The following is a 25,776-nucleotide window of genomic DNA, read 5'->3' as shown; positions in this document are numbered from 1 at the left end:
TTGAATTGGACGAAGAATGTTTCTTTATCAAGTCGGACGAGAGGGATTTACTCCCGACACCCGAGAAGGCCCTCATTCCCGTCATTCGCAGGAGAAAGAGACGCATGTATCGCGGAAGGAAGTCGTGAGGATATGGCGGCAAGCAGCTAATCTGCCTTTACCATCGGTACTATTGGCTAACGTACAATCGTTGGATAAGAAAGTGGACTACAAGCACGTATATCCTACCAACAGGACGTTAAAAACTGTATTATCTTATGTTGCACCGAGTCGTGGCTGAATGACGACATGAATAACATACAGCTAGCGAGTTATACACTGGTTATATACTCTATCAGCAGGATAGAACAGCAGCCTCTGGTAAGACAAGGGGTGGCAGGTTATACACTGTATCAGCAGGATAGAACAGCAGCCTCTGGTAAGACAAGGGGTGGCAGGTTATACACTGTATCAGCAGGATAGAACAGACACCTCTGGTAAGACAAGGGGTGGCAGGTTATACACTGTATCAGCAGGATAGAACAGCAGCCTCTGGTAAGACAAGGGGTGGCAGGTTATACACTGTATCAGCAGGATAGAACAGCAGCCTCTAGTAAGACAAGGGGTGGCAGGTTATACACTGTATCAGCAGGATAGAACAGCAGCCTCTGGTAAGACAAGGGGTGGCAGGTTATACACTGTATCAGCAGGATAGAACAGCAGCCTCTGGTAAGACAAGTGGTGGCAGGTTATACACTGTATCAGCAGGATAGAACAGCAGCCTCTGGTAAGACAAGGGGTGGCGGTCTATGTATATTTATAAACAACAGCTGGTGCTGGTATCTCATGATAAGCTGTAGACCACACTATCTACCTAGAGAGTTTTCATTTATATTCTTCGTACCTGTCTATTTACCACCACAAACCGATGCTGGCACTAAGACCTCACTCAATGAGCTGTAGACGGCCATAAAGGAAACAGTAAAATAATCATCCAGAAGCAGTGCTCCTAATGGCCGGGGTCTTTAAATCCATTTAATCTCATTTCTATCAGCATGTTAAATGTGCAACCAGAGGGGGAAAATAACTCCAGACCACCTATACTCCACACACAGATGCGTACAAAGCTCTCCCTCACCCTCCATTTGGCAAATCTGACCACAATTCTATCCTCCTGATTCCTGCTTACAAGTAAAAACTAAAATGAAAGCAGGAAGTAACATTGATTCGTCAATAAAAAAGTGATCAGATGAAGCAGATGCTAAATTACAGGGCTGTTTTGCTATCACAGACTGGAACATGTTCCGGGATTCTTCCGATGGCATTGAGGAGTACACCACATCAGTCACTGGCTTCATCAATAAGTGCATCGAGGACATCGTCCCCACAGTGACTGTACGTACATACCCCAACCAGAAGCCATTGTAACGGTTTTCCTCTTCATCAGAAGAGGAGGAGCAGGGATTGAACCAAAATGCAGCGGATGTTGAAGACATAATTTATTAAACAAGACGGGAAAAAACACGAAACTAAATACACTTGGATAAACTAACAAAATAACAAACGGTGTAGACAGACCTGGACGACGGACTCACATAACACGAAAACGCACGAACAGGGAATATAGCCTACACATAAAAATGACGATGAACAAAACAAACCGAACAGTCCCGTATGGTGCGACAAACACAGACACAGGAGACAATCACCCACAACGAACACTGTGAAAACACCTACCTAAATATGACTCTTAATTAGAGGAACGCCAAACACCTGCCTCTAATTAAGAGCCATACCAGGCAACCCATAAACCAACACAGAAACAGAAAACATTGAATGCCCACCCAAACTCACGTCCTGACCAACTAACACATACAACAAACTAACAGAAATAGGTCAGGAACGTGACAGCCATGGATTACAGGCAACATCCGCACTGAGCTAAAGGGTAGAGCTGCCGCTATCAAGGAGCGGGACTCTAACCTAGAAGCTTATAAGAAATCCTGCTATGCCCTTCGACGAACCATCAAACAGGCAAAGTGTCAATACAGGACTAAGATTGAATTGTACTACACCGGCTCCAACGCTCGTTGAATGTGTCAGGGCTTGCAGACTATAACAGACTACAAAGGGAAGCACAGCCGCGAGCTTCCCAGTGACACGAGCCTACCAGACAAGCTAAATTACTTCTATGCTCGCTTCGAGGCAAGTAACACTGAAACATGCATGAGAGCATCAGCTGTTCCCGGATGATTGTGTAATCATACTCTCTGTAGCTGATGTGAGTAAGACCTTTAAACAGGTCAACATTCACAAGGCCGCAGGGCCAGACGGATTACCAGGACGTGTACTCCGAGCATGCACTGACCAACTGGCAAGTGTCTTCACTGATATTTCAACCTCTCCCTGACTGAGTCTGTAATATCAACATATTTCAAGCAGACCACCATAGTCCCTGTACCCAAGAACACTAAGGTAACCTGCCTAAATGACTACTGACCTGTAGCCATGAAGTGCTTTAATAAAAGGCTGGTCATGTCTCACATCAACACCATCATCCCAGAAACCCTAGACTCACTCTAAATTTGCATTCCGCCCCAACAGGTCCACAAATTGTGGAATCTCTATTGAACTCCACACTTCCCTTTCACACCTGGACAAAAGGAATACGTGAGAAGGCTATTAATTGACTACAGCTCAGCGTTCAACACCATAGTGCTCTCAAAGCTCATCAATAAGCTAAGGACCCTGGGACTAAACACCTCCCTCTGCAACTGGATCCTGGACTTCCTGATTGGCCGCCCCCAGGTGGTAAGGGTAGGTAACAATACACCCGCCACGCTGATCCTCAACACGGGGGCCCCTCAAGGGTACGTGCTCAGTCCCCTCATGTACTCCCTGTTCATTTAGGACTGCATGGACAGGCACGACTCCAACACCATCATTAAGTTCGCCGATGACAGCAGTGGTAGGCCCGATCACCGACAACGACGAGACCGCCTATAGGGAGGAGGTCAGAGACCTGGCCCTGTGGTGCCAGGACAACAACCTCTCCCTCAACGTGATCAAGACAAAGGAGATGATTGTGGACTACAGGAAAAGGAGGACCGAGCACGCCCCTATTCTCATCGACAGGGCTGTAGTGGAGCTGGTTGAGAGCTTCAAGTTCCTCGGCATCCACATCACCAACAAACTACCACGACAAATACTATTCCCCCTCGGGAGACTGAAAAGATTTGTCATTGGTTCTCAGATCCTCAAAAGGTTCTACAGCTACACCATCGAGAGCATCCTGACTGGTTGCATCACCGCCTGGTATGGCAACTGCTTGGCATCTGACCGTAAGGCACTACAGAGGGTAGTGTGTACGGCCCAGTACATCACTGGGGCCAAGCTTCCTACCATCCTGGACTTCTATACCAGGCGGTGTCAGAGGAATGCCGAAAAACTGTCAAGACTTCAGCTACCCTAGTCATAGACTGTTCTCTCTTCTAACGCACGGCAAGCGGTACCAGAGCACCAAGTCTATAACCAAGAGGCTTCCAAACAATTCTACCCCCAAGCCATTAGACTCCTGAACACCTAATCAAATGGCTACGCAGACTATTTACACCCCCACCCCCCCTTTACGCTGCTGCTACTCTCTATTTGTTAGCTATGCCACTTTAATAACTCTACCTACATGGACATATTACCTCAATTACCTCTACGAACCGGTGCCCCTGCACACTGGCTCTGTACCGGTACCCCCTGTATATAGCCTTGCTATTGTTATTTTGCTCTTTAATTATTTGTTACATTAAAAAAAATGGAAATAAAAGTATTTTTCTTAAAACTTCGCTGTTGGTTAAGGGCTGCATTTCACTGTTTCATTGCGCGCATGTGATAAATAACATTTGATTTGATTTGAAAATGTTATTTATTAAAGGAGTTTAATATGGCTGCAAGCCCGAAGCCGGGCACAATATGACAACAGCCACTTCAAGTGCAGGGCGCGAAATTCAAAATATATTTTTTAGAAATATTTAACTTTCACACATTAACAAGTCCAATACAGCAAATGAAAGGTGCACATCTTGTGAATCCAGCCAACATGTCCGATTGTAACGTCCTGACCATAGTTCTTATGTGTTTTGCTTGTTTTAGTGTTGGTCAGGACGTGAGCTGGGTGGGAATTCTATGTTGTGTGTCTAGTTCGTCTGTTTCTGTGTTCAGCCTAATTTGGTTCTCAATCAGAGACAGCTGTAAATAGTTGTCCCTGATTGAGAATCATATATAGGTGGCTTGTTTTGTGTTGGGGATTGTGGGTGGTTGTTTCCTGTCTCTGTGTTTTGTCTGCACCAGATAGGTCTGTCTCGGGTTTTTTCACATTTGTTATTTTGTATGTTGTTTGTAGTGTTTCACTTGTTCTTTAATTAAACATGTTGAACACTAGCCGCGCTGCACTTTGGTCCTCTCCTTCACCCCTGGAAGAAAGCCGTTACACCGATTAAAAAAAAATGTTTTACAGCGAAAACAGCACGTATATTTATGTTAGCTCACCACCAAATACAAAAAAGGACTAACATTTTTCACAGCACAGGTAGCATGCACAAAGCCAACCTAACTAACCAAGAACCAACCAAACTAAACAACAAACAACTTCATCATTATTATTCAATAAATCTATGTTTTGTTCGAAAAATGTGCATATTTCAGGTATAAATCATAGTTTACATTGCAGCTACAATCAGAAATTGCACCGAAAGCAGCCAGAATAATTACAGACACCAACGTCAAATACCTAAATACTCATCATAAAACATTCCTGAAAAATACATAGTGTACAGCAAATGAAAGACAGACATCTTGTGAATCCAGCCAATATTTCCGATTTCTTAAGTGTTTTACAGCGAAAACACAATATAGCGTTATATTAGCTTACCACAATAGCCAGAAACACAAGCCATTCCCCAGCAGCAAAAGTTAGCAATCGTAACAAACCAGCAAAATATATATAATTTTTGACTAACCTTGATAAGCTTCATCAGATGACAGTCCTATAACATCAGGTTATACATACACTTATGTTTTGTTCGAAAATATGCATATTTAGAGCTGAAATCAGTGGTTATACATTGTGCTAACGTAGCATCTTTTTCCCACAACGTCCGGATATTTTTCTGACACTCAACTATTCTGACCAAATAACTATACATAAACGTTACTAAAAAATACATGTTGTATAGGAAATGATAGATACATTATTTCTTAATGAAATCGCCGTGTTAGAATTCTAAAAATAACTTCATTACCACATCAGCCCAAATCTGGGCGCAAAATAATTGTCAACATATTCCGACAGATATATGAAATATCATCATAAAATTGGTCCTACTTTTGATGATCTTCCATCAGAATGTTGTACAAGGTGTCCTTCGTCCAGAACAATCGTTGTTTGGTTTTAGAACGGCCTTCTTCCCTCTTGAATTAGCAAGCTAACTAGCCAAGTGGCGCGTAGCTCTCCATCTTCACCATACCCAGAGAACGCAAGACGCCTAAACTCCCGAAAATATTTCAATAATCTGATGAAACTATATTGAAAAAACATACTTTACGATGATATGATCACATTTATCAAATAAAATCAAAGCCGGAGATATAACACATTCTATAACGATTGCTTTTCCGAAGCCATTACCGGTGACCTCTATGCGCTTCCTGGACAAAGGAATTCTGGGGTCATGTCATTCCAAGAGCTCTATTTTCACCATAGAAACACCTAGAAACCCCACTTCACCTCTCACAGCCTATGGGACATCTAGGGGAAGGCGTATGCAGTGCATCTCGACCAATAGAAGAGATGCAAATTAATAAACTGATAACAGAACAGCCTGGCTGATTTCAGATTTCTCACTTCCTCACAGGAAAATTGCTCCAACTTGAGTTCTGTTTTACTCACAGATATAATTCAAACGGTTTTAGAAACTAGAGAGTGTTTCCTATCCAATAGTAGTAATAATATGCATATTGTACGAGCAAGAATTGAGTACGAGGCCGTTTGAAATGGGCACCTTCTATCCGGCTACTCAATACTGCCCCTGCAGCCCAAACAGGTTAAGTATAGCCAATTGGAATTTGTGGTCTGTATATTTTACCATTTCCTTTAGGATACCATCAACACCAGAGGCCTTTTAGGTTGGAGGATTTGTATTTTGTCTAGTAGTTCATTCAATGTCATTTGAGAATTCAGTAGGTTCTGGTAGTCTTTAATAGTTGATTCTAAGATCTCTCTCTCTCTCTCTCTATCTCTCTCTCTCTCTCGCTCTCTAATTAGTTCTCTAGTTGCTCCTCTGATTTATCATTTATATAATGAGGAAAGTGAAGCCCATAATTTCAACAGCTTGCAGGTTTTAGATCATACTAAATGATGAAAGCTCTCTGTCTTCCTGGGGAAGACAACTATCACAAAGTGTGTGTATTTGTGTCTACACTGTGTGTGATTACTAAGAAGTCTGTGTCCTTGTACTTCACGGCATTAACTAAAGGGTGTTTGTTATTGTCTCTAGGTACTTCAGATCAGGAGCCCCTCCAGTCATCAACCCCCTCCACACTCGGTTCCCACAGGATACCATCGTCCCAGGGTCCTTTGCAGTCACTCTAACCTGGACTCTACCAAACCGCACCACAGGGGTGTTCAACGTGACCTCACCCCTCCCCGGGGACTGGTTTCTGGCTGCACACCTGCCCAAGGATGAGGGAAAGATCTCTGTCAAGGTGAGTCTGGATGAATGGACATGCTGAGTCTTTCTGGATGATGGTCGGGCTGTTTTTCTCTGGCTCGAGAGTTTTATTTTTTATTCAGTCTGTGAATGTATAGCAACTATTTTAAACAGATACAGTGATAAAGTACCTTGTACCTCTTGAGAAATGGAGGTTAGGTTTTGAGTTGCACTGTTTGGTGGATCCAATAGAGGGTCAGAGGGTGGCGCAGTAGCTAGGTAGCTGCTAGTCAGATAGAGAGAATGGATGGTGCATCGCTATCCCTGATCAGATCACCAGCTAAAGCAAGGCAGAGCCGGTGGGGCGTCCTGATAGTGCTAACCCAACGCTCACATGGAGTCTGTGGTCTTCTACCTCTGCTTAAAGGGCAGTCTGTTGTCTTCTACCTCTGCTGTCAGGGCAGTCTGTTGTCTTCTATCTCTGCTGTCAGGGCAGTCTGTTGTCTTCTATCTCTGCTGTCAGGGCAGTCTGTTGTCGTCTGCCTCTGCTGTCAGGGCAGTCTGTTGTCTTCTATCTCTGCTGTCAGGGCAGTCTGTTGTCTTCTATCTCTGCTGTCAGGGCAGTCTGTGGGCTTCTATCTCTGCTGTCAGGGCAGTCTGTGGGCTTCTACCTCTGCTGTCAGGGCAGTCTGTGGGCTTCTACCTCTGCTGTCAGGGCAGTCTGTTGTCTTCTATCTCTGCTGTCAGGGCAGTCTGTTGTCATCTGCCTCTGCTGTCAGGGCAGTCTGTTGTCTTCTACCTCTGCTGTCAGGGCAGTCTGTTGTCTTCTATCTCTGCTGTCAGGGCAGTCTGTGGTCTTCTATCTCTGCTGTCAGGGCAGTCTGTTGTCTTCTACCTCTGCTGTCAGGGCAATCTGTGGTCTTCTATCTCTGCTGTCAGGGCAGTCTGTTGTCTTCTATCTCTGCTGTCAGGGCATTCTGTGGTCTTAATGAGATGGCCCTCTGACTAATGCTGCAGAGCCCCCACTGCTCTTCAACAAGATGGCCCTCTGACTAATGCTGCAGAGACCCCACTGCTCTTCAATAAGATGGCCTTCTGACTAATGCTGCAGAGACCCCACTGCTCTTCAACAAGATGGCCCTCTGATTAATGTTGCAGAGCCCCCACTGCTCTTCAATAAGATGGCCCTCTGATTAATGTTGCAGAGCCCCCACTGCTCTTCAATAAGATGGCCCTCTGACTAATGCTGCAGAGACCCCACTGCTCTTCAATAAGATGGCCCCCTGACTAATGCTGCAGAACCCCCACTGCTCTTCAATAAGATGGCCCTGTGACTAATGCTGCAGAGACCACACTGCTCTTCAATAAGATGGCCCCCTGACTAATGCTGCAGAACCCCCACTGCTCTTCAATAAGATGGCCCTGTGACTAATGCTGCAGAGACCACACTGCTGTTCAATAAGATGGCCCTGTGACTAATGCTGCAGAGACCCCACTGCTCTTCAACAAGATGGCCCTCTGACTAATGCTGCTCTTCAACAAGATGGCCCTCTGACTAATGCTGCAGAGACCCCACTGCTCTTTAACAAGATGGCCCTGTGACTAATGCTGCAGAGACCCCACTGCTCTTCAACAAGATGGCCCTCTGACTAATGCTGCAGAGACCCCACTGCTCTTCAATAAGATGGCCCTCTGACTAATGCTGCTCTTCAATAAGATGGCCCTCTGACTAATGCTGCAGAGCCCCCACTGCTGTTCAATAAGATGGCCTTCTGACTAGTGCTGCAGAACCCCCACTGCTCTTCAATAAGATGGCCCTGTGACTAATGCTGCAGAGCCCCCACTGCTCTTCAACAAGATGGCCCTCTGACTAATGCTGCAGAGCCCCCACTGCTCTTCAACAAGATGGCCCTCTGACTAATGCTGCAGAGCCCCCACTGCTCTTCAACAAGATGGCCCTCTGACTAATGCTGCAGAGCCCCCACTGCTCTTCAATAAGATGGCCCTCTGACTAATGCTGCAGAGACCCCACTGCTCTTCAATAAGATGGCCCTCTGACTAATGCTGCAGAGCCCCCACTGCTCTTCAACAAGATGGCCCTCTGACTAATGCTGCAGAGACCCCACTGCTCTTCAATAAGATGGCCCTCTGACTAATGCTGCAGAGCCCCCACTGCTCTTCAACAAGATGGCCCTCTGACTAATGCTGCTCTTCAACAAGATGGCCCTCTGACTAATGCTGCAGAGCCCCCACTGCTCTTCAACAAGATGGCCCTCTGACTAATGCTGCAGAGCCCCCACTGCTCTTCAATAAGATGGCCCTCTGACTAATGCTGCAGAGCCTTCAAATCAGCAGAGCTGTGTTTGTTATATTTTAGGTAGACCTTTCTCAGGCAGAAATGTTGCGCTGCCTGTGAGCTAGTTTCAATATTGAAATGTCACTGTAGAACAAAGAGGCTATAGGAGAGAGAGAGAAATGAGAGCAAGAGAGAAATGTGTTGTTGTTCCTTCGTTCTGTGGTTTTATGGTTGATTACCCAGCTCTCCGCTCTGCTGCAGGGTTTATCTACTAATTAGATCTTCATTATTTTATTAGCACATGTCAGGTAGAACTTCTGAGGGCATACAGGGGAGATCAACACACATTCTGTTCACAGCAGATTAAACAGGGAACAGTCATTGTTGTCTTTATGCGGTTTGACAGATGTTAACAGCACAGAAAATCCATCTCGTACAAAGAATAACAATGTACAATATAGAACTTTACATTTAGCTGGTTGGTTGGTAGAGGATAAAACCACCTTTACATTTAGCTGGTTGGTAGAGGATAAAACCACCTTTACATTTAGCTGGTTGGTAGAGGATATAACCACCTTACATTTAGCTGGTTGGTTGGTAGAGGATATAACCACCTTTACATTTAGCTGGTTGGTTGGTAGAGGATAAAACCACCTTTACATTTAGCTGGTTGGTTGGTAGAGGATATAACCACCTTTACATTTAGCTGGTTGGTTGGTAGAGGATAAAACCACCTTTACATTTAGCTGGTTGGTTGGTAGAGGATAAAACCACCTTTACATTTAGCTGGTTGGTTGGTAGAGGATATAACCACCTTTACATTTAGCTGGTTGGTTGGTAGAGGGTAAAACCACCTTTACATTTAGCTGGTTGGTAGAGGATATAACCACCTTTACATTTAGCTGGTTGGTTGGTAGAGGATAAAACCACCTTTACATTTAGCTGGTTGGTTGGTAGAGGATATAACCACCTTTACATTTAGCTCGTTGGTAGAGGATAAAACCACCTTTACATTTAGCTGGTTGGTAGAGGATATAACCACCTTTACATTTAGCTGGTTGGTAGAGGATATAACCACCTTTACATTTAGCTGGTTGGTAGGGGATATAACCACCTTTACATTTAGCTGGTTGGTAGAGGATAAAACCACCTTTACATTTAGCTGGTTGGTAGAGGATATAACCACCTTTACATTTAGCTGGTTGGTTGGTAGAGGATAAAACCACCTTTACATTTAGCTGGTTGGTAGAGGATATAACCACCTTTACATTTAGCTGGTTGGTTGGTAGGGGATAAAACCACCTTTACATTTAGCTGGTTGGTAGAGGATAAAACCACCTTTACATTTAGCTGGTTGGTTGGTAGAGGATATAACCACCTTTACATTTAGCTGGTTGGTAGAGGATATAACCACCTTTACATTTAGCTGGTTGGTTGGTAGGGGATAAAACCACCTTTACATTTAGCTGGTTGGTAGAGGATATAACCACCTTTACATTTAGCTGGTTGGTTGGTAGAGGATATAACCACCTTTACATTTAGCTGGTTGGTAGAGGATAAAACCACCTTTACATTTAGCTGGTTGGTTGGTAGAGGATATAACCACCTTTACATTTAGCTGGTTGGTTGGTAAAGGATATAACCATGGGTGGGGTTGGTTTATCTCTGCTGTAAGTAAATCTTATCTGACATAATATCACATCTTCGATCCACAGCTGACTAGATTGATTGTGTAGATACATTAGACAAATCTAAAATACCATTGTGGGTCTGTGTAATCTGAGGGAAATATGTGTCTCTAATATGGTTATACATTTTGTGGGCAGTGTGCACATAGCTTGTCTTCTCTCGACAGCCAGGCCTGCCTATGGCGGCCTCTCAATAGCAAGGCTTTGCTCACTGAGTCTGTACATAGTCAAGTAGTTTCTTCATTTTGGGTCAGTCACAGTTAGTGCTGAGCGATTAGCCAAAATTTCTGTTATTTTTTGGTTTTAAACAACTATAAATTGACCGACATAGGTTCAATTATTTGAATTCCATTTCGTTTTTTTTCTTTCTGTGAGCTCGATGTGTAGTTTCTGTAGAGAAAAATCAGATGAAGCCTGAACTGTGTGATGTAGTAGGGAGTTGTAGTTTCCAACATGGCAATATTCTACATAGTTTAACCTTTACTTAATATCCGGGATCCTCCTCATCAAAAAAGCTGACTAGCATAGCCTAGCCTAACGGAACAGGGATATCATATAATATAATTTTCATGAAATCACAAGTCCAATACAGCAAATGAAAGATAAACATCTTGTGAATCCAGCCATCATTTCCGATTTTTAAAATGTTTTACAGCGAAAACACAATATGTATTTCTATTAGCTAACCACAATAGCCAGACTGAACCGCATATTTTCACCATGTTTCTACCGCATAGGTAGCTATCCGCCGTGTATACCGAACGCTTATCAGAAGACAATGTCGACGTACTTCGCGCCAGAGAAGACAAAGCAATTTCCAGACCTGTCACTCCAAAAGCTCTTGTTCGGCCTCAGATCAAGCTAGACACCCCATTCCACCTTCCACTGCTTGTTGACATCTAGTGGAAGGCGTGCGAAGTGCATGCATATCAATAAATAAAAGCCAGTTGAATAGACAGGCCCTGAAACAGAGCCTCGTTTTCAGATTTTTCACTTCCTGTATGGAAGTTTGCTGCCAAATGAGTTCTGTTTTACTCACAGATATAATTCAAACAGTTTTAGAAACTTGAGTGTTTTCTATCCAATAGTAATAATAATATGCATATTTTACGATCTAGAATAGAGTACGAGGCAGTTTAATTTGGGCACGATTTTTTCCAAAGTGAAAACAGCGCCCCCCTATTGACAATAAGTTTTTAAGCGCAGAATGGTAATGGTAATTAACTCCAATGACCATAATCCATTGCGTGCCTGCTTAAACTTGTCCGGTTTGTGCCGGAGGAAACATGGAGACTGAGAGAAGAGAGAACGTGAGATGGAGCAACGGTACCTCTCTGTGAGGGTTCACTATGTACTGGAAGCTACCTCTCTGTGAGGGTTCACTATGTACTGGAAGCTACCTCTCTGTGACGGTTCACTATGTACTGGAAGCTACCTCTCTGTGACGGTTCACTATGTACTGGAAGCTACCTCTCTGTGAGGGTTCACTATGTACTGGAAGCTACCTCTCTGTGAGGGTTCACTATGTACTGGAAGCTACCTCTCTGTGAGGGTTCACTATGTACTGGATTGGGAGATGAAGAGCTACAGGTTGCAGAAACTCGTTCCGTGTATGTGAGTCATACAAGCGCACACTCAGCCCTAGAATGAATGAATGCTGTGACCGAGTGGAAGCTAGAGAGACCAAATATCACAATCCCAGCCACTACAGATAACGTACAAAACATTGTAAATGCCATCTGTGAAGCTGAAGGGTGTGGGCCCCATATTGAAGGTTTTTGCACATATTCTGAACCTAGCAGCCAAGAGGCCAGTCTCTCTCAAGGCAGTGTCCCGTCTCCTGGGGAAGGTCAGAAAAGTGGTGACATTTTCCCCCACAAAAGCACAACCGCTCACCGCGTTTTGTCAGTCAAGCCAGAGATGCTAGATATACCAAAGCACAAATGAATCCATGATGTCACAACCCGTTGGAATACCGTACATGACATGCTGGAACGTTACGTTGAACAGCAACCAGCCGTCTGCTGTATTGGACAAGGCTGTGAAGAAGTCGGTCGAAGACATAGCCATGCTGACCGGACAGGGAACTGAAGCTGGCAGGAGAACTCATTCAGCTACTCAACCCCCCCCCCCCCCCTGAGAACGATGACAACGCTCATGAGCAGGGAAACAAGTCCTACCTCGTCAATAATAATCCCTCGAAAGACAATGATTCTCAACTCCATGGCACCAGGTCCTGAGGACAGTGCAACCATCAGGGAGGCCAAGGCAGCGTCACTCGGGACTTATGAGAGAAGATACACAGACAGGGCATTTTCTAGACTACCTTCACAGATCCAAGGTTTAAACCCCCCGTCAGCCTGCTGTGACAGAGTCTACACGGATCTCATCAAAGAATTTGTGGAGCGCGATCATCAGGTATTTGATCTATTTTAAAATATATTTTTCATGATGTTGTTTTTTATTGTTTTTATCATGTGCGTTAAAATGTGATGACATATGTTTGTTTTTTAAAATGAGAAATGTGTCACTTACATTTAATAATATTAATATATTTGCCAATGTTGTTGTTTCAAGCAGTGCAAGCAGGGTCATCCACAGAGGAAGAAAATCCATCCTCATTACCCCCTCCTCAAAAGAACACCGTCATTGGCAGAGTTATTTGAGGAGCTTTTCAAAGCAGAGGAGCAGACCAATCCCTTATCCAAAATGATTGAGGAAGAGGTCTCCTCATACAAGGCAACAGATTGTAATCATGTGGAGACAGATCCTTTTTTTTTTGTGGTGTAAAACAAAACCAGTCAAAGTTCCCCCATGTTGCAAAGCTTGAACCACAGTGGCGTCGGAGTCCCACGAACTTCTGTTGGAAGCCGTTCTCGTCTTGCTTCAGAGAATGTTGACATGCTTATCTTTTCACAGAAGAACCTCAACATAAAGGATCTCTCATATAGGGTACTAACTTCATGTTATTTTTACATTGAATATTGCCTGTACAAGTATCTACCCTGTTTTGTTTGAAATAGAGAAGGCAATAGCTAAGAAGCACTTTTCGTTTTAATGTTTTTCTCCCCTTGATTTCATACAGTAGAGACAGAAACCAGGCCTAGTCAGTCATGCTGCCATTTTCCTGAATGGAAAGTTTTATTTGTCTTTAGGAAAAATAAAGAGTTCATTGTTTAAAGGGTGATGTATTTTTATTTTTTTCTTAAATATAAAGATACCAAAACCATACTGAACCGTGGGCCCACTGTGTCGTGATACATACTGAACCGTGGGCCCACTGTGCCGTGATACATACTGAACCGTGGGCCCACTGTGCCGTGATACATACTGAACCGTGGGCCCACTGTGCCGTGATACATACTGAACCGTGGGCCCACTGTACCGTGATACCTACTGAACCATGGGCCCACTGTGCCGTGATACATACAAATATCAACAAACACAAGAGGAATAGTCACGCCCTGGCCGTAGAGAGGTTTTTATTCTCTATTGTGGATACAGTAGGGTGTGACTTCTAGTGGGTGGGTATTCTAGTTTCCTTATTTCTTTGTTGGGCTGGTTGATTCCCAATCAGGCGCAGCTGTCTATCGTTGTCCCTGATTGGGGATCATATATAAGTTGTCATTTTCCTTTTGGGTTTTGGGTCTTGTTTTCTGTTTAGTGTCTCTACCTGACAGAACTGTTCGCTTTTTCTTTGTTATTTTGTTATTTTGTTTTTGATAATAAAAATCATGAACACTTTCCACGCTGCGCTTTGGTCCACTCCTTTCGACGAGGGTTACAGAAGACCCCACCCAAAACGGACCAAGCAGCGTGGCCAGGAGGAGCAGGGATCCTGGGCCTGGGAGGAGGTAATGGCAGGGGACAAGACCCTGCCATGGAAGCAGGCGGAGGTAGCAAGCGAGGAACGGTGACACTACGAGGAGTTGAGACAACGACGGAAGCTCGAGAGGCAGCTCCCCCCCAATTTTTTGGGGGGGCACATGGGGAGATTGGCGGAGTCAGGGTTTAGACCTGAGCCAACTCCCCGTGCTTACCGTGGGGAGCGTGTGACTGGTCAGGCACCGTGTTTTGCGCACGGTGTCTCCAGTGCGCATTCACAGCCCGGTGCGCTCTGTTCCAGCTCCCCGCAGTTGCAGTGCTAGAGTGGGCATTCAGCCAGGATGGATTGTGCCGGCTCAGCGCTCCTGGTCTCCGTTGCATCTCTTCGGCCCAGGATATCATGCGCCAGCTCTACCCACGGTATCCCCAGTTCGCCAGCACAACCCAGTGCGGCCTGATCCAGCTCCCCGCACTTGCCGTGCTACAGGGGGATTCAGCCAGGACGCGCTGTGCCAGCTCTAGGCTCCAGGCCTCCAGTGCACCTTCACAGCCCAGTATATCCTGCGCCGGCTCTACGCTCCAGACCTCCGGTGCGCCTCCACAGCCCAGTATATCCTGCGCCAGCTCTAGGCTCCAGGGCTCCAGTGCGCCTCCACAGCCCAGTATATCCTGCGCCGGCTCTGCGCACTCACCGAGCTAAAGTGGGTATCCAGCCAGGCGGTGTGGCAGCTCCACGTACCGGCTTCCAGTATGTCTCCCCAGTCCGGAGCCTGTGGCGACGGTCCCCAGTCCGGAGCCTGTGGCGACGGTCCCCAGTCCGGAGCCTGCGGCGACGGTCCCCAGTCCGGAGCCTGTGGCGACGGTCCCCAGTCCGGAGCCTGCGGCGACGGTCCCCAAACAAGCAAACATACAAACTATTTACGTTGCCAGGAATCCTAAGCAATCAAATCATATTCATTAATAATACAACAAGTTTTAATTGCCTTTTTGTTTTTCATTTTAGTTAAAGTAGTGCCATGTTGTTTAAATTCATTTATAAAGTGAAAAAAGTTAGATTTTGAATTAGAACATTTGCATTTGTGAATATGAAATTTCACCTTTGACCAAAAGAATCTTGCTGAGGGAATTGTAGTATCACAAACAATATTCCTAATCTGTTTATTACTACCTTTATCTTTGATGTTAATAATATTGCCAATGAATATATTTTCATGTAAATCTATGTTACTTACATCAACGACAGAGGCATTTAAAAGAGATATTCTTTCAGGGTTATTTGAATTTTAAACGTATCAAGAAATTCTCCATATGAGAGTAGATATCCATCCTCATTCAGTAACTGACCAAACAAACTCATTTTATTCTCAAACCAGTCCCGATTTTTAAATCGTATATCTTTGTTGTTCCATATAAAGTATCTGTGAGGGGGAAACATTGTGTTTATACACTAACATTCAAGCTAAAATCGCCTTCTTATGGAACTCGGACAATTTTACTGGGATTTTATCAACATCAAAATTACATCGAAGCAAAAAATTCTAAACCACCAACAGAGTCAAATAAATACTTAGGGAAGGCGTTCCAAATACTGTTCTGGTTCTTAATATACTTCAGAATCCAATTTATTTTAAAAGTATTATTTTGAGTATTGGAATCTAAAACCTCAAGACCTCCTTGTTAGTGGGTATTAGTGAGAATATATTTGCATAGATAGTGAGGCTTGTTCCTCCAAAATAATCTTATCTAAGTACTTTTTTAGGGGATAATTCAAGTGATAACGAGACATAAACCGTTCTGGATAACCCTTCAGCTTTGGCCAATAAAACCCGACCGTATAACGGAATATCTCTCATCAACCAGTTCAATTACTTCTTTGTTTTCTCAATAATGGGGTTAAAGTTTAATTCACTCCTTTGTTTTTCATCTTTGCATATAACAATTCCATGGTAAGTAACCGTATCTTTAATTGGGATACCATATACTTCCTGTAAAACATTTGAGTGGAAATAAGACTGACTTATTGGTATTAATTGTCAAACCTGAAACTACGGAAAAGTCTTCAATACAGGGAACTGCTTTAGAAACCTCATTCCTGTCTCTTAGAAATATGATGGTATCATCAGCCAGTTGACATAGTTTAAACTCCTTGCCAAGTGCTGAAACACCTTGAAAATTCCCTTTCTTGATTTGAAGAGCCATAATTTGAGTAACCAATACAAATAAAAATGGACTAATTGGGCAGCCCGGCCAATATCAACTCTTTGGGATGTCCCGTGAGCTAATTTTACAGAGCTAGTACAACCACTATATAAAGTTTGGACAGATTTTTTTTTTTAAAGTCACCAAACCCCCCCAAAAAACGTATTGCTTTGAACATAAACTCATGTTCTACAGTGTCAAAAGCTTTATAAAAATCAACAAACATAAGAAAACTATCATGAAGGATGAGGTCATTATAGTCAGTCATATCTAAGATCAAGCTGATGTTATTACTAATGTGTCGACCATGCATAAAACCAGATTATTCTTCATCAATTATATGACGCAAGCCTTGTTTCAACCTCTTAGCAAATACAAGGGCAAATAATGTCCCATCATTATTCAACAGGCCAATGGGTCTCCAGCTGTCTATATAAAGAGGATCCTTATTAGGTTTGGGAATCAAAGTAATTACACCTTGCTTTAAGGAAGCCGGTAACTCCCCTTTTTCTATTGATTCTTGGAACATTGCAAGAATGAAATGAATTAATTTTATCATTGAATGTTTTATAAAACTCGCTTGTTAAACCATCATTTCCAGTGGACCTATTGTCCTTAAGGCTTTTAATACAGCCTTTTATCTCAATTTCAGATAACTCATCATCACAAAAAATCCCTGTAATCATTATCTATCTTCTTAGCAATGTTTGCTACATTGTCTAAGAAATTATCCATATTGGAAGTTGGCTGGGCTGATGTATACAGGAAGTTGGCTGGGCTGATGTATACAGGAAGTTGGCTGGGCTGATGTATACAGGAAGTTGGCTGGGCTGATGTATACAGGAAGTTGGCTGGGCTGATGTATACAGGAAGTTGGCTGGGCTGATGTATACAGGAAGTTGGCTGGGCTGATGTATACAGATTCTGATAAAACTGGGCAACATGCTGAGAGATTTCTTTTGGATTTTTATTGGGAATATTATTGATCATCAATTTAAATATGGAAGTCTTTTCGCCCTTTTTTCTAAATGAAAGAAATATTTTGTATTTTTCTCTCCCTCTTCCATACATTTTCATCTTGATCTTACAAACGCTCCCCGGGCCTTTTCCTCGTAGATACAGTCTAACTGCATTTGCAATGATGATAGCTCCAGTAATTCCTGATTAGTTAGTTCCCTTTTTTTTTTTTTATATTCCCTTTATGATGTCATATTATTTCTCTCTCTTGGCACGAGCAATTTCTTTCCCCATTGAAATAGCCAAAAGCCTTATATCAAATTTCATTGGCTCCAAGTAACTTCCAAACGTATTCATAACACAGACACAATTCCAGTATTTATCAATAATTCTTGCTACTTCCTTCTTAAATACTTCATTCTCTCGTAAAGTCTTATTCATTTTCCAATTGACATACCATGCATAGCTATCTTTATTGAAATCCCTTTGTGGTCTGTTAAAATCGATGGTTCAATCGAGACTGTATCAACCTTGTCAGCCATATCTTCAGATATCAGCCAGAAATCAATACGGGATTGTATAGATAAATCTTTGGTACTCCCTGTAAACATAATCTTATCTGGGTTCTTATGTCTCCAAATATCTAGAACACCTAACCTTAGACATATATTCCTTATCTCACAAACAGAATTGCTATCCTTAGGAGGCCATCTATCTAGATTATCATGTAATACTGTGTTAAAATCTCCACCCCATATTACTTTGGCCAACGGAAATTTAGACATAATTTGACTTATTTTCCTCTCAATGTCTCTAAATAAAATACAGTTACTTGAATTGTTATTGGAAGCATAAGTATTTGCAACAATGAATTGAAAGTGGTTGACATCTACCAATAGTATAATCCATCTCCCTCAATATATGACAAAATTAAATGGTCCTCCCACACAGACAGCGTGGTGAAGAAGTCGCAGCAGCGCCTCTTCAACCTCAGGAGGCTGAAGAAATTTGGCTTGTCACCAAAAACACTCACAAATTTTTACAGACGCACAATCGAGAGCATCCTGACGGGCTGTATCACCGCCTGGTACGGCAACTGCTCTGCCCACAATTGTAAGGCTCTCCAGAGGGTAGTGAGGTCTGCACAATGCATCACCGGGGCCAAACTACCTGCCCTCCAGGACACCTACACCACCCGATGTCACAGGAAGGCCAAAAAGATCATCAAGGACAACAACCACCCGAGCCACTGCCTGTTCACCCCGCTATCATCCAGAAGACGAGGTCAGTACAGGTGCATCAAAGCTGGGACTGAAAGACTGAAAAACAGCTTCTATCTCAAGGCCATCAGACTGTTAAACAGCCATCACTAGCATCTGAACGCTCCGAGAGCGAAACTCTTTGAATTTACTAACGGACCATCTGACACCAATCTGAGTTTAACAACACTCAGAATGCACTCTGAGTACACTCTGGCACTCCAGATTACATTTTACGAACACACCCGTAGTATAAACCAGCCTTTAGTCTTGAAATCTCTGGTTGTTTACTACATACACGCCTTACTCACTCTGTTTAGCACATGGCCTCACATGAAAATCCTTAGAGATGGGTGGGGCTAAGAGGACTTAAGAGGGGGTGAACGATGTTGAATGGGTGTAGACAAAGAAGAGCTCTCCACTAGGTGTACCAAAACATTCAAGGGACATTTTCTCAAAAGTGCGGTTACAAGTTTATCAACATTCAAAGCAGAATTACTTTCCCATTGTTCCTCAACTGTAGTGTGTGATATATCATTTTGTAGCTCTGAGTCTCTACTTTCATCCAATCTAAAAAACACCATTTCAAATGTTGCTACATGAGACCGACTCGAACCGATCGGTCACCTAACTATTGAGATATATGGATGTAACATCTTCTAACTAATGAGACAGTGCCCTCCACTAATATTGGCACCCGTGGTAAATATGAGCAAAACGAGCTGTGAAAAAGACGTCTTTGCTGTTTATCCTCTTCGTCTTTCATTGAAAATATTAGAAACAAATCTAACCTTCAATTGAAGTAAAATGATTTTTTTTTTAAATGAATGTGAAATAAATGAAATAAAGATTTTCTCTCCGAAACATGTGTACCACAATTATTGGCACCCCTAGAAATTATTATGAGTAAAGTCTAACTGAAGTATATTCCTATTCATATTTAATGATTTTAAGTTCACCTGAGTGATTACGAACACTTAAGTGGTAAGCCATGACATCCTGTTTCACTGGGGTATAAATATGAGGTGACACACAGGCCATGTTCCCATAGTCATCCATCACTTTGGGAAAGACCCGAGAAGACAGTAATGATGATGTGCGACAAAAGGTTGCACTAATCAGGAAATGGCTATAAGAAAATATATCAATGGTTGAAGATGCCCTTTTCCACTATCAGGGCAATAATGGATTAATAATTCAATTATTATTAATAATGAAGAAGTTTGAATCAACTGGAGATGTTAACAACGGGCCTGGAAGAGGACGTGTGTAGCAACTGTGGTATTTTGTTCGATTTTTTCGCAACTTATTTTGTACATAATGTTGCTGCTACCGTCTCTTATGACCGAAAAGAGCTTCTGGACATCAGAACAGTGATTATTCACTTTCGAATTGGACAAATATTTTTTCTTTAATGAGTCAGACGGGAGGATATACTCCAAACACCCGAACAGGCCCTCATCAACGTCATTTGCTGGAGGAAGAAACAGAGACTTTGCAGAAAGAGATCCTTGTGAGGATCAGGCAACGAGTGGCAAATAAAAATGGAAAATAAATGTGAAGGAACTGAAAGCCCGTATCCTACCAATGGTACATTAAAGACTGTAATATCTTATGTTTCACAGAGTCGTGGCTGAATGACTGCATTAATAACATACAGCTGGCAGGTTATATACTCTATCGGCAGGATAGAACAGCAGCCTCTGGTAAGACAAGGGGTGGCAGGTTATACACTGTATCGGCAGGATAGAACAGCAGCCTCTGGTAAGATAAGGGGTGGCAGGTTATACACTGTATCAGCAGGATAGAACAGCAGCCTCTGGTAAGACAAGGACAGGGGCCTATTCATATTTGTAAACAACAGCTGGTGCACGATATCGAAGGAAGTTTCGAGGTTCTCATGATAAGCTGTAGACCACACTATCTCCCCAGAGAGTTTTCATCTGTATTTTTTGTAGCTGTCAACAATACTACCACAGACCAATACTGGCACTAAAAGAGCAATTAATGAGCTGTACAACTAGCTGTATAAGGCCATAAGCAGGAAAACGCTCATTCAGAGGCGGCGCTCCTAGAAGCCGGGGACTTTAATGCAGGGAAACTTAAATCAGTTTTACCTAACTTCTATCAGCATGGTAAATGTGCAACCAGGGGGAAAATAACTCTGGACCACCTTTACTCCACACACAGATACGTACAAAGCTCTCCCTCGCTCTCCATTTGGCAAATCTGACCATAATTCTATCCTCCTGATTCCTGCTTACAAACAAAAATTAAAGCAGGAAGCACCAGTGACTCGGTCTATAAAAAAGTGGTCAGATGAAGCAGATGCTACGCTACCTGACTGTTTTGCTAGGACAGACTGGAACATGCTCCAGGATTCTTCCAATGGCATTGAGGAGTACACCACACCAGTCACTGGCTTCATCAATAAGTGCATCGAGGCCGTCGTCCCCACAGTGACTGTACGTACATACCACAACCAGAAGCCATGGATTACAGGCAACATTCGCACTGAGCTAAAGGGTAGAGCTGCCGCTTTCAAGGTGCAGGACTCTAACCCGGAAGCTTTTAAGAAATTCCACTATGCCCTTCGACGAACCATCAAACAGGCAAAGTGTCAATACAGGACTAAGATTGAATCATTCTACACCGGCTCCAATGCTCGTCGAATGTGGCAGGGCTTGCAGACTATAACAGACTACAAAGGGAAGCACAGCCAACGAGCTTCCCAGTGACACAAGCCCACCAGACGAGCTAAATTACTTCTATGCTCGCTTCGAGGCAAGTAACACTGAAACATGCATGAGAGCATCAGCTGTTCTGGACGACTGTGTAATCATGCTCTCTGTAGCCGATGTGAGTAAGACCTTTAAACAGGTCAACATACACATTCAACATTCTCATCGACGGGGCTGTAGTGGAGCAGGTTGAGAGCTTCAAGTTCCTCGGCGTCCACATCACCAACAAACTAACATGGTCCAAGCACACCAAGACAGTCGTGAAGAGGGCACGACAAAACCTATTCCCGCTTAGGAGACTGAAAAGATTTGGCATGGGTCTTCAGATCCTCAAAAGGTTTTACAGCTGCAACATCGAGAGCATCCTAACGGGTTGCATCACTGCCTCGTATGGCAATTGCTCGACCTCCGACCGCAAGGCACTACAGAGGGTAATGGGTACGGCCCAGTACTTCACTAGGGCCAAGCTTCCTGCCATCCAGGACCTCTATACCAGGCGGTGTCAGCGGAAGGCCCTAAAAATTGTCAAAGACTCCAGCCACCCTAGTCACAGACTGTTCGCTCTACTACCGTACGGCAAGCGGTACCGGAGCGCCAAGTCAGGTCCAAGAGACTTCTAAATAGCTTCTAGCCCCAAGCCATAAGACTCCTGAACATCTAATCAAATGGCTACCCAGACTATTTGCATTGCCCCCCCTTTTTACGCTGCTGCTACTCTCTGTTATTATCTATGCATAGTCACTTTACTAAGTCTACTTACATATTACCTCAGTTACCTCGACACAGGTGCCCCTGCACATTGACTCTGTACCAGTAACCCCTGTATATAGCCCCACTATTGTTATTTAATTATTTGTTATTCTTATCTATTACTTTTATTAGGTATTTGTCACGTCCTGACCATAGTTCTTGTGTGTTTTGCTTGTTTAGTGTTGGTCAGGACGTGAGCTGGGTGGGAATTCTATGTTGTGTGTCTAGTTTGTCTGTTTCTGTGTTCAGCCTAATATGGTTCTCAATCAGAGACAGCTGTCAATCGTTGTCCCTGATTGAGAATCATATATAGGTGGCTTGTTTTGTGTTGGGATTTTGTGGGTGGTTGTCTCCTGTGTCAGTGTTTGTGCCACACGGGACTGTGACGGTTAGTACGTTTGTTGTTTTGTATTCTTGTCTAGTTTTTCATGTCATTAAATTATGGAAACTTACCACGCTGCACATTTGTCCTCCGATCCTTCTCGCCTCTCCTCATCCGATGAGGAGGACGACTTAGTCTGCCGTTACAGTATTTTCTTAAAACTGTATTGTTGGTTAAGGGCTTGTAAGTATGCATTGTAAGCATTTCACTGTCAGGTCTACACCTGTTGTATTCAGTGCATGTGACACATACAATTTTTTTTATTTGATAATGACCCCACAGTGAGGAGGATGGTTTGCCAAAAACTCTCCAAGGATCACAGCTGGAGAATTACAGACGTTAGTTGGGTGTTGGGGTCAGAAAGTTTCCAAAACTGCGATCAGACGCCACATAACCACAATTAAAAAGCCTTTGCCGCAGTCCCTGCCGTTGAAAAACATCCCCACAGCATGATGCTGCCACCACCATGCTTCACCGTAGGGATGGTGCCAGGTTTCCTCCAGACATGAACTTGGCATTTAGGCTAAAGAGTTTAATCTTGGTTTCCTCAGACCAGAAAATCTTGTTTCTTGTTTCTGATGGTCTGAAAGTCCTTTAGGTGCCTTTTGGCAAACTCCAAGAGGGCTGTCATGTGCCTTTTACTGAGGAGTGGTTTCCATCTGGCCAGTCTACCATAAAGACCTGATTGGTGGAGTGCTGCAGACATGGTTGTCCTTCTGGAAGGTTCTCCCATCTATACAGAGGAACTCTGGAGCCCTGTTAGAGTGACCCTCGGGTACTTGGTCACCTCCTTGACCAAGGCCCTTCTCCACTGATTGCTCAGGTTGGCTCCCCCCTCGGGTTTGTGCCGTAGGGGAGATCTTTGTGGGCTATACTCAGCCTTGTCTCGGGGTCGTAAGTTGGTGGTTTGAAAATATCCCTCTAGTGGTGTGGGGGCTGTGCTTTGGCAAAGTGGGTGGGGTGGTATCCTGCCTGTTTGACCCTGTCCGGGGGTATCGTTGGACGGGACCACAGTGTCTCCCAACCCCTCCTGTCTCAGCCTCCAGGATTTATGCTGCAATAGTTGATGTGTTGAGGGGCTAGGGTCAGTCTGTTATATCTGGAGTATTTCTCCTGTCTTTTCTGGTGTCCTGTGTGAATTTAAGTATACTTCTAATTTTCTCTCCCTCCCTCTCCCTCCCCTCCTCTCCCCAAAGACCTGAGCATTGGGACCATGCCTCTGGACTACCTGGCCTGATGACTCCTTGCTGTCCCCAGTCCACCTGGTCGTGCTGCTGCTCCAGTTTCAACTGTTCTATCTGCAGCTATGGAACCCTGACCTGTTCACCGGACGTGCTACCTTGTCCCGGACTTGTTGTTTTCGACTCTCTCTTCTGCTGTCTCTAACTCTGAATCCTCGGCTATGAAAAGCCAACTGACATTTACTCCTGAGATGCTGACCTTTTGCACTCTCTACAACCACTGTGATTATTATCATCTATGAACGTTTAAACATCTTGGCCATGTACTGTTATGATATCAACCTGGCACAGCCAGAAGAGGACTGGACGCCCCCTCAGAGTCTGGTTCCTCTCTAGGTTTCTTCCTAGGTTCCTGCCTTTCTAGGGAGTTTTTCCTAGCCCCCGTGCTTCTACACCTGCATTGCTTACTGTTTGGAGTTTTAGGCTGGGTTTCTGTACAGCACTTTGAGATATCAGCTGATGTAAGAAGGGCTATATAAATACATTTGATTTGATTGATTGACGAAGCCTGTTTGATCATCAGATATGAAGGTAGGGATCCAACCGGTATGCTAGCAACTTAGCTAATAGTTTAAAAGTGAAATGGGCTGATATCCACCACCTTCTGCCCGATCTTTCTTGAGTTTAAGTTGGTGAACATATCTAATAGTAATGGGGCGAGTTGACCTGAGAATACATTTTTTTGAATCGACTGGGAATCAGGGCCACTTTGCATTAACTTTAGACCCCTTTGTTATCTCATCGTGATGCAGAGGGTTGTCCAGAACATTACTCATGTAATATGATAGATGTAGATAGTAGAAGTAGATGGAATATCAAAGTTATCTAAAAAGTATCAGAGGGATTTGTAGAGGCTAGAATAAAATGAATAACAAGTTGAATTAATATTATATTAACTATATTAAGGGTACTGTATACCTGAGAGATAAGATGAGATGCTGTGGGGATGTTTTCAGCGGCAGGGACTGGAAGACTAGTCAGGGTTGAGGGAAAGATGAACGGAGCAAAGTACAGAGATCCTTGATGAAATCCTGCTTCAGAGCGCTCAGACTGGGGGTGAAGGTTCACCTTCCAACAGGACGACGGCCCTAAGCACACAGCCAAGACAACGGCCCTAAGCACACAGCCAAGACAACGGCCCTAAGCACACAGCCAAGACAACAGACCTAAGCACACAGCCAAGACAACGCAGGAGTGGCTTCGGGACAAGTCTCTGAATGTCCTTGAGTGGCCCAGCCAGAGCCCGGACTTGAACCCGATCAAACATCTCTGAAGAGATCTGAAAATAGCTGTGCAGCGACGCTCCCCATTCAACCTGACAGAGCTTGAGAGGATCTGCAGAGAAGAATGGGAGAAGCTCCACAAATACAGGTGTGCCAAGCTTGTAGCGTCATACCCAAGAAGACTCAAGGCTGTAATCGCTGTTGCTTTAAAGCCCCTTTTACTGGTTAAAATGGTCGGTGTTAAGGCTGTCGTAGTCGTTCTCCTCCTCAGACGAGGAGGAGCATGGATCGGACCAAGATGTGGAGTAGTAGGTATTCATGTTTTAATGAACAAACAACAAACACTACAAATTACGAAACTCTACAAACGTGACTAACCTGAAAACAGTCCTGTGTGGCCCAAACACTGACACAGGAAACAAACACCCACAAAACACCAGTGAAACCCTGGCTGCCTTAGTATGACTCCCAATCAGGGACAAACGATACACACCTGTCTCTGATTGAGAATCATACCAGGCCGAACACAAAAATC

The 25,776-nt window shown here is 43.8% G+C and overlaps 1 protein-coding gene across 4 annotated transcripts in view; it reads left to right on the top strand.

The window, feature by feature from the left end:
- tmem8b (transmembrane protein 8B) overlaps window positions 1-25,776 on the top strand; it is a 243,656-nt gene that overhangs the window by 55,187 nt on the left and 162,693 nt on the right. For all 4 annotated transcript variants that reach the window (XR_008755083.1, XR_008755084.1, XM_055887874.1 and 1 more), the window contains exon 2: window positions 6,528-6,735. Coding sequence is in view for 1 of the 4 variants with exons in the window: in XM_055887874.1 (XP_055743849.1) it covers window positions 6,713-6,735 (23 nt within the window). In the remaining 3 variants the exon portion in view is untranslated. The remainder of the gene's footprint in view (window positions 1-6,527; window positions 6,736-25,776) is intronic.

This window comes from Salvelinus fontinalis, chromosome 28 (genome assembly GCF_029448725.1).
Source record: "Salvelinus fontinalis isolate EN_2023a chromosome 28, ASM2944872v1, whole genome shotgun sequence".
NCBI classification, from domain to species: Eukaryota; Metazoa; Chordata; class Actinopteri; order Salmoniformes; family Salmonidae; genus Salvelinus; species Salvelinus fontinalis.
The sequence above is the reverse complement of the archived record's forward strand: the minus strand, read 5'-3'. Positions and strand labels throughout refer to the sequence as shown.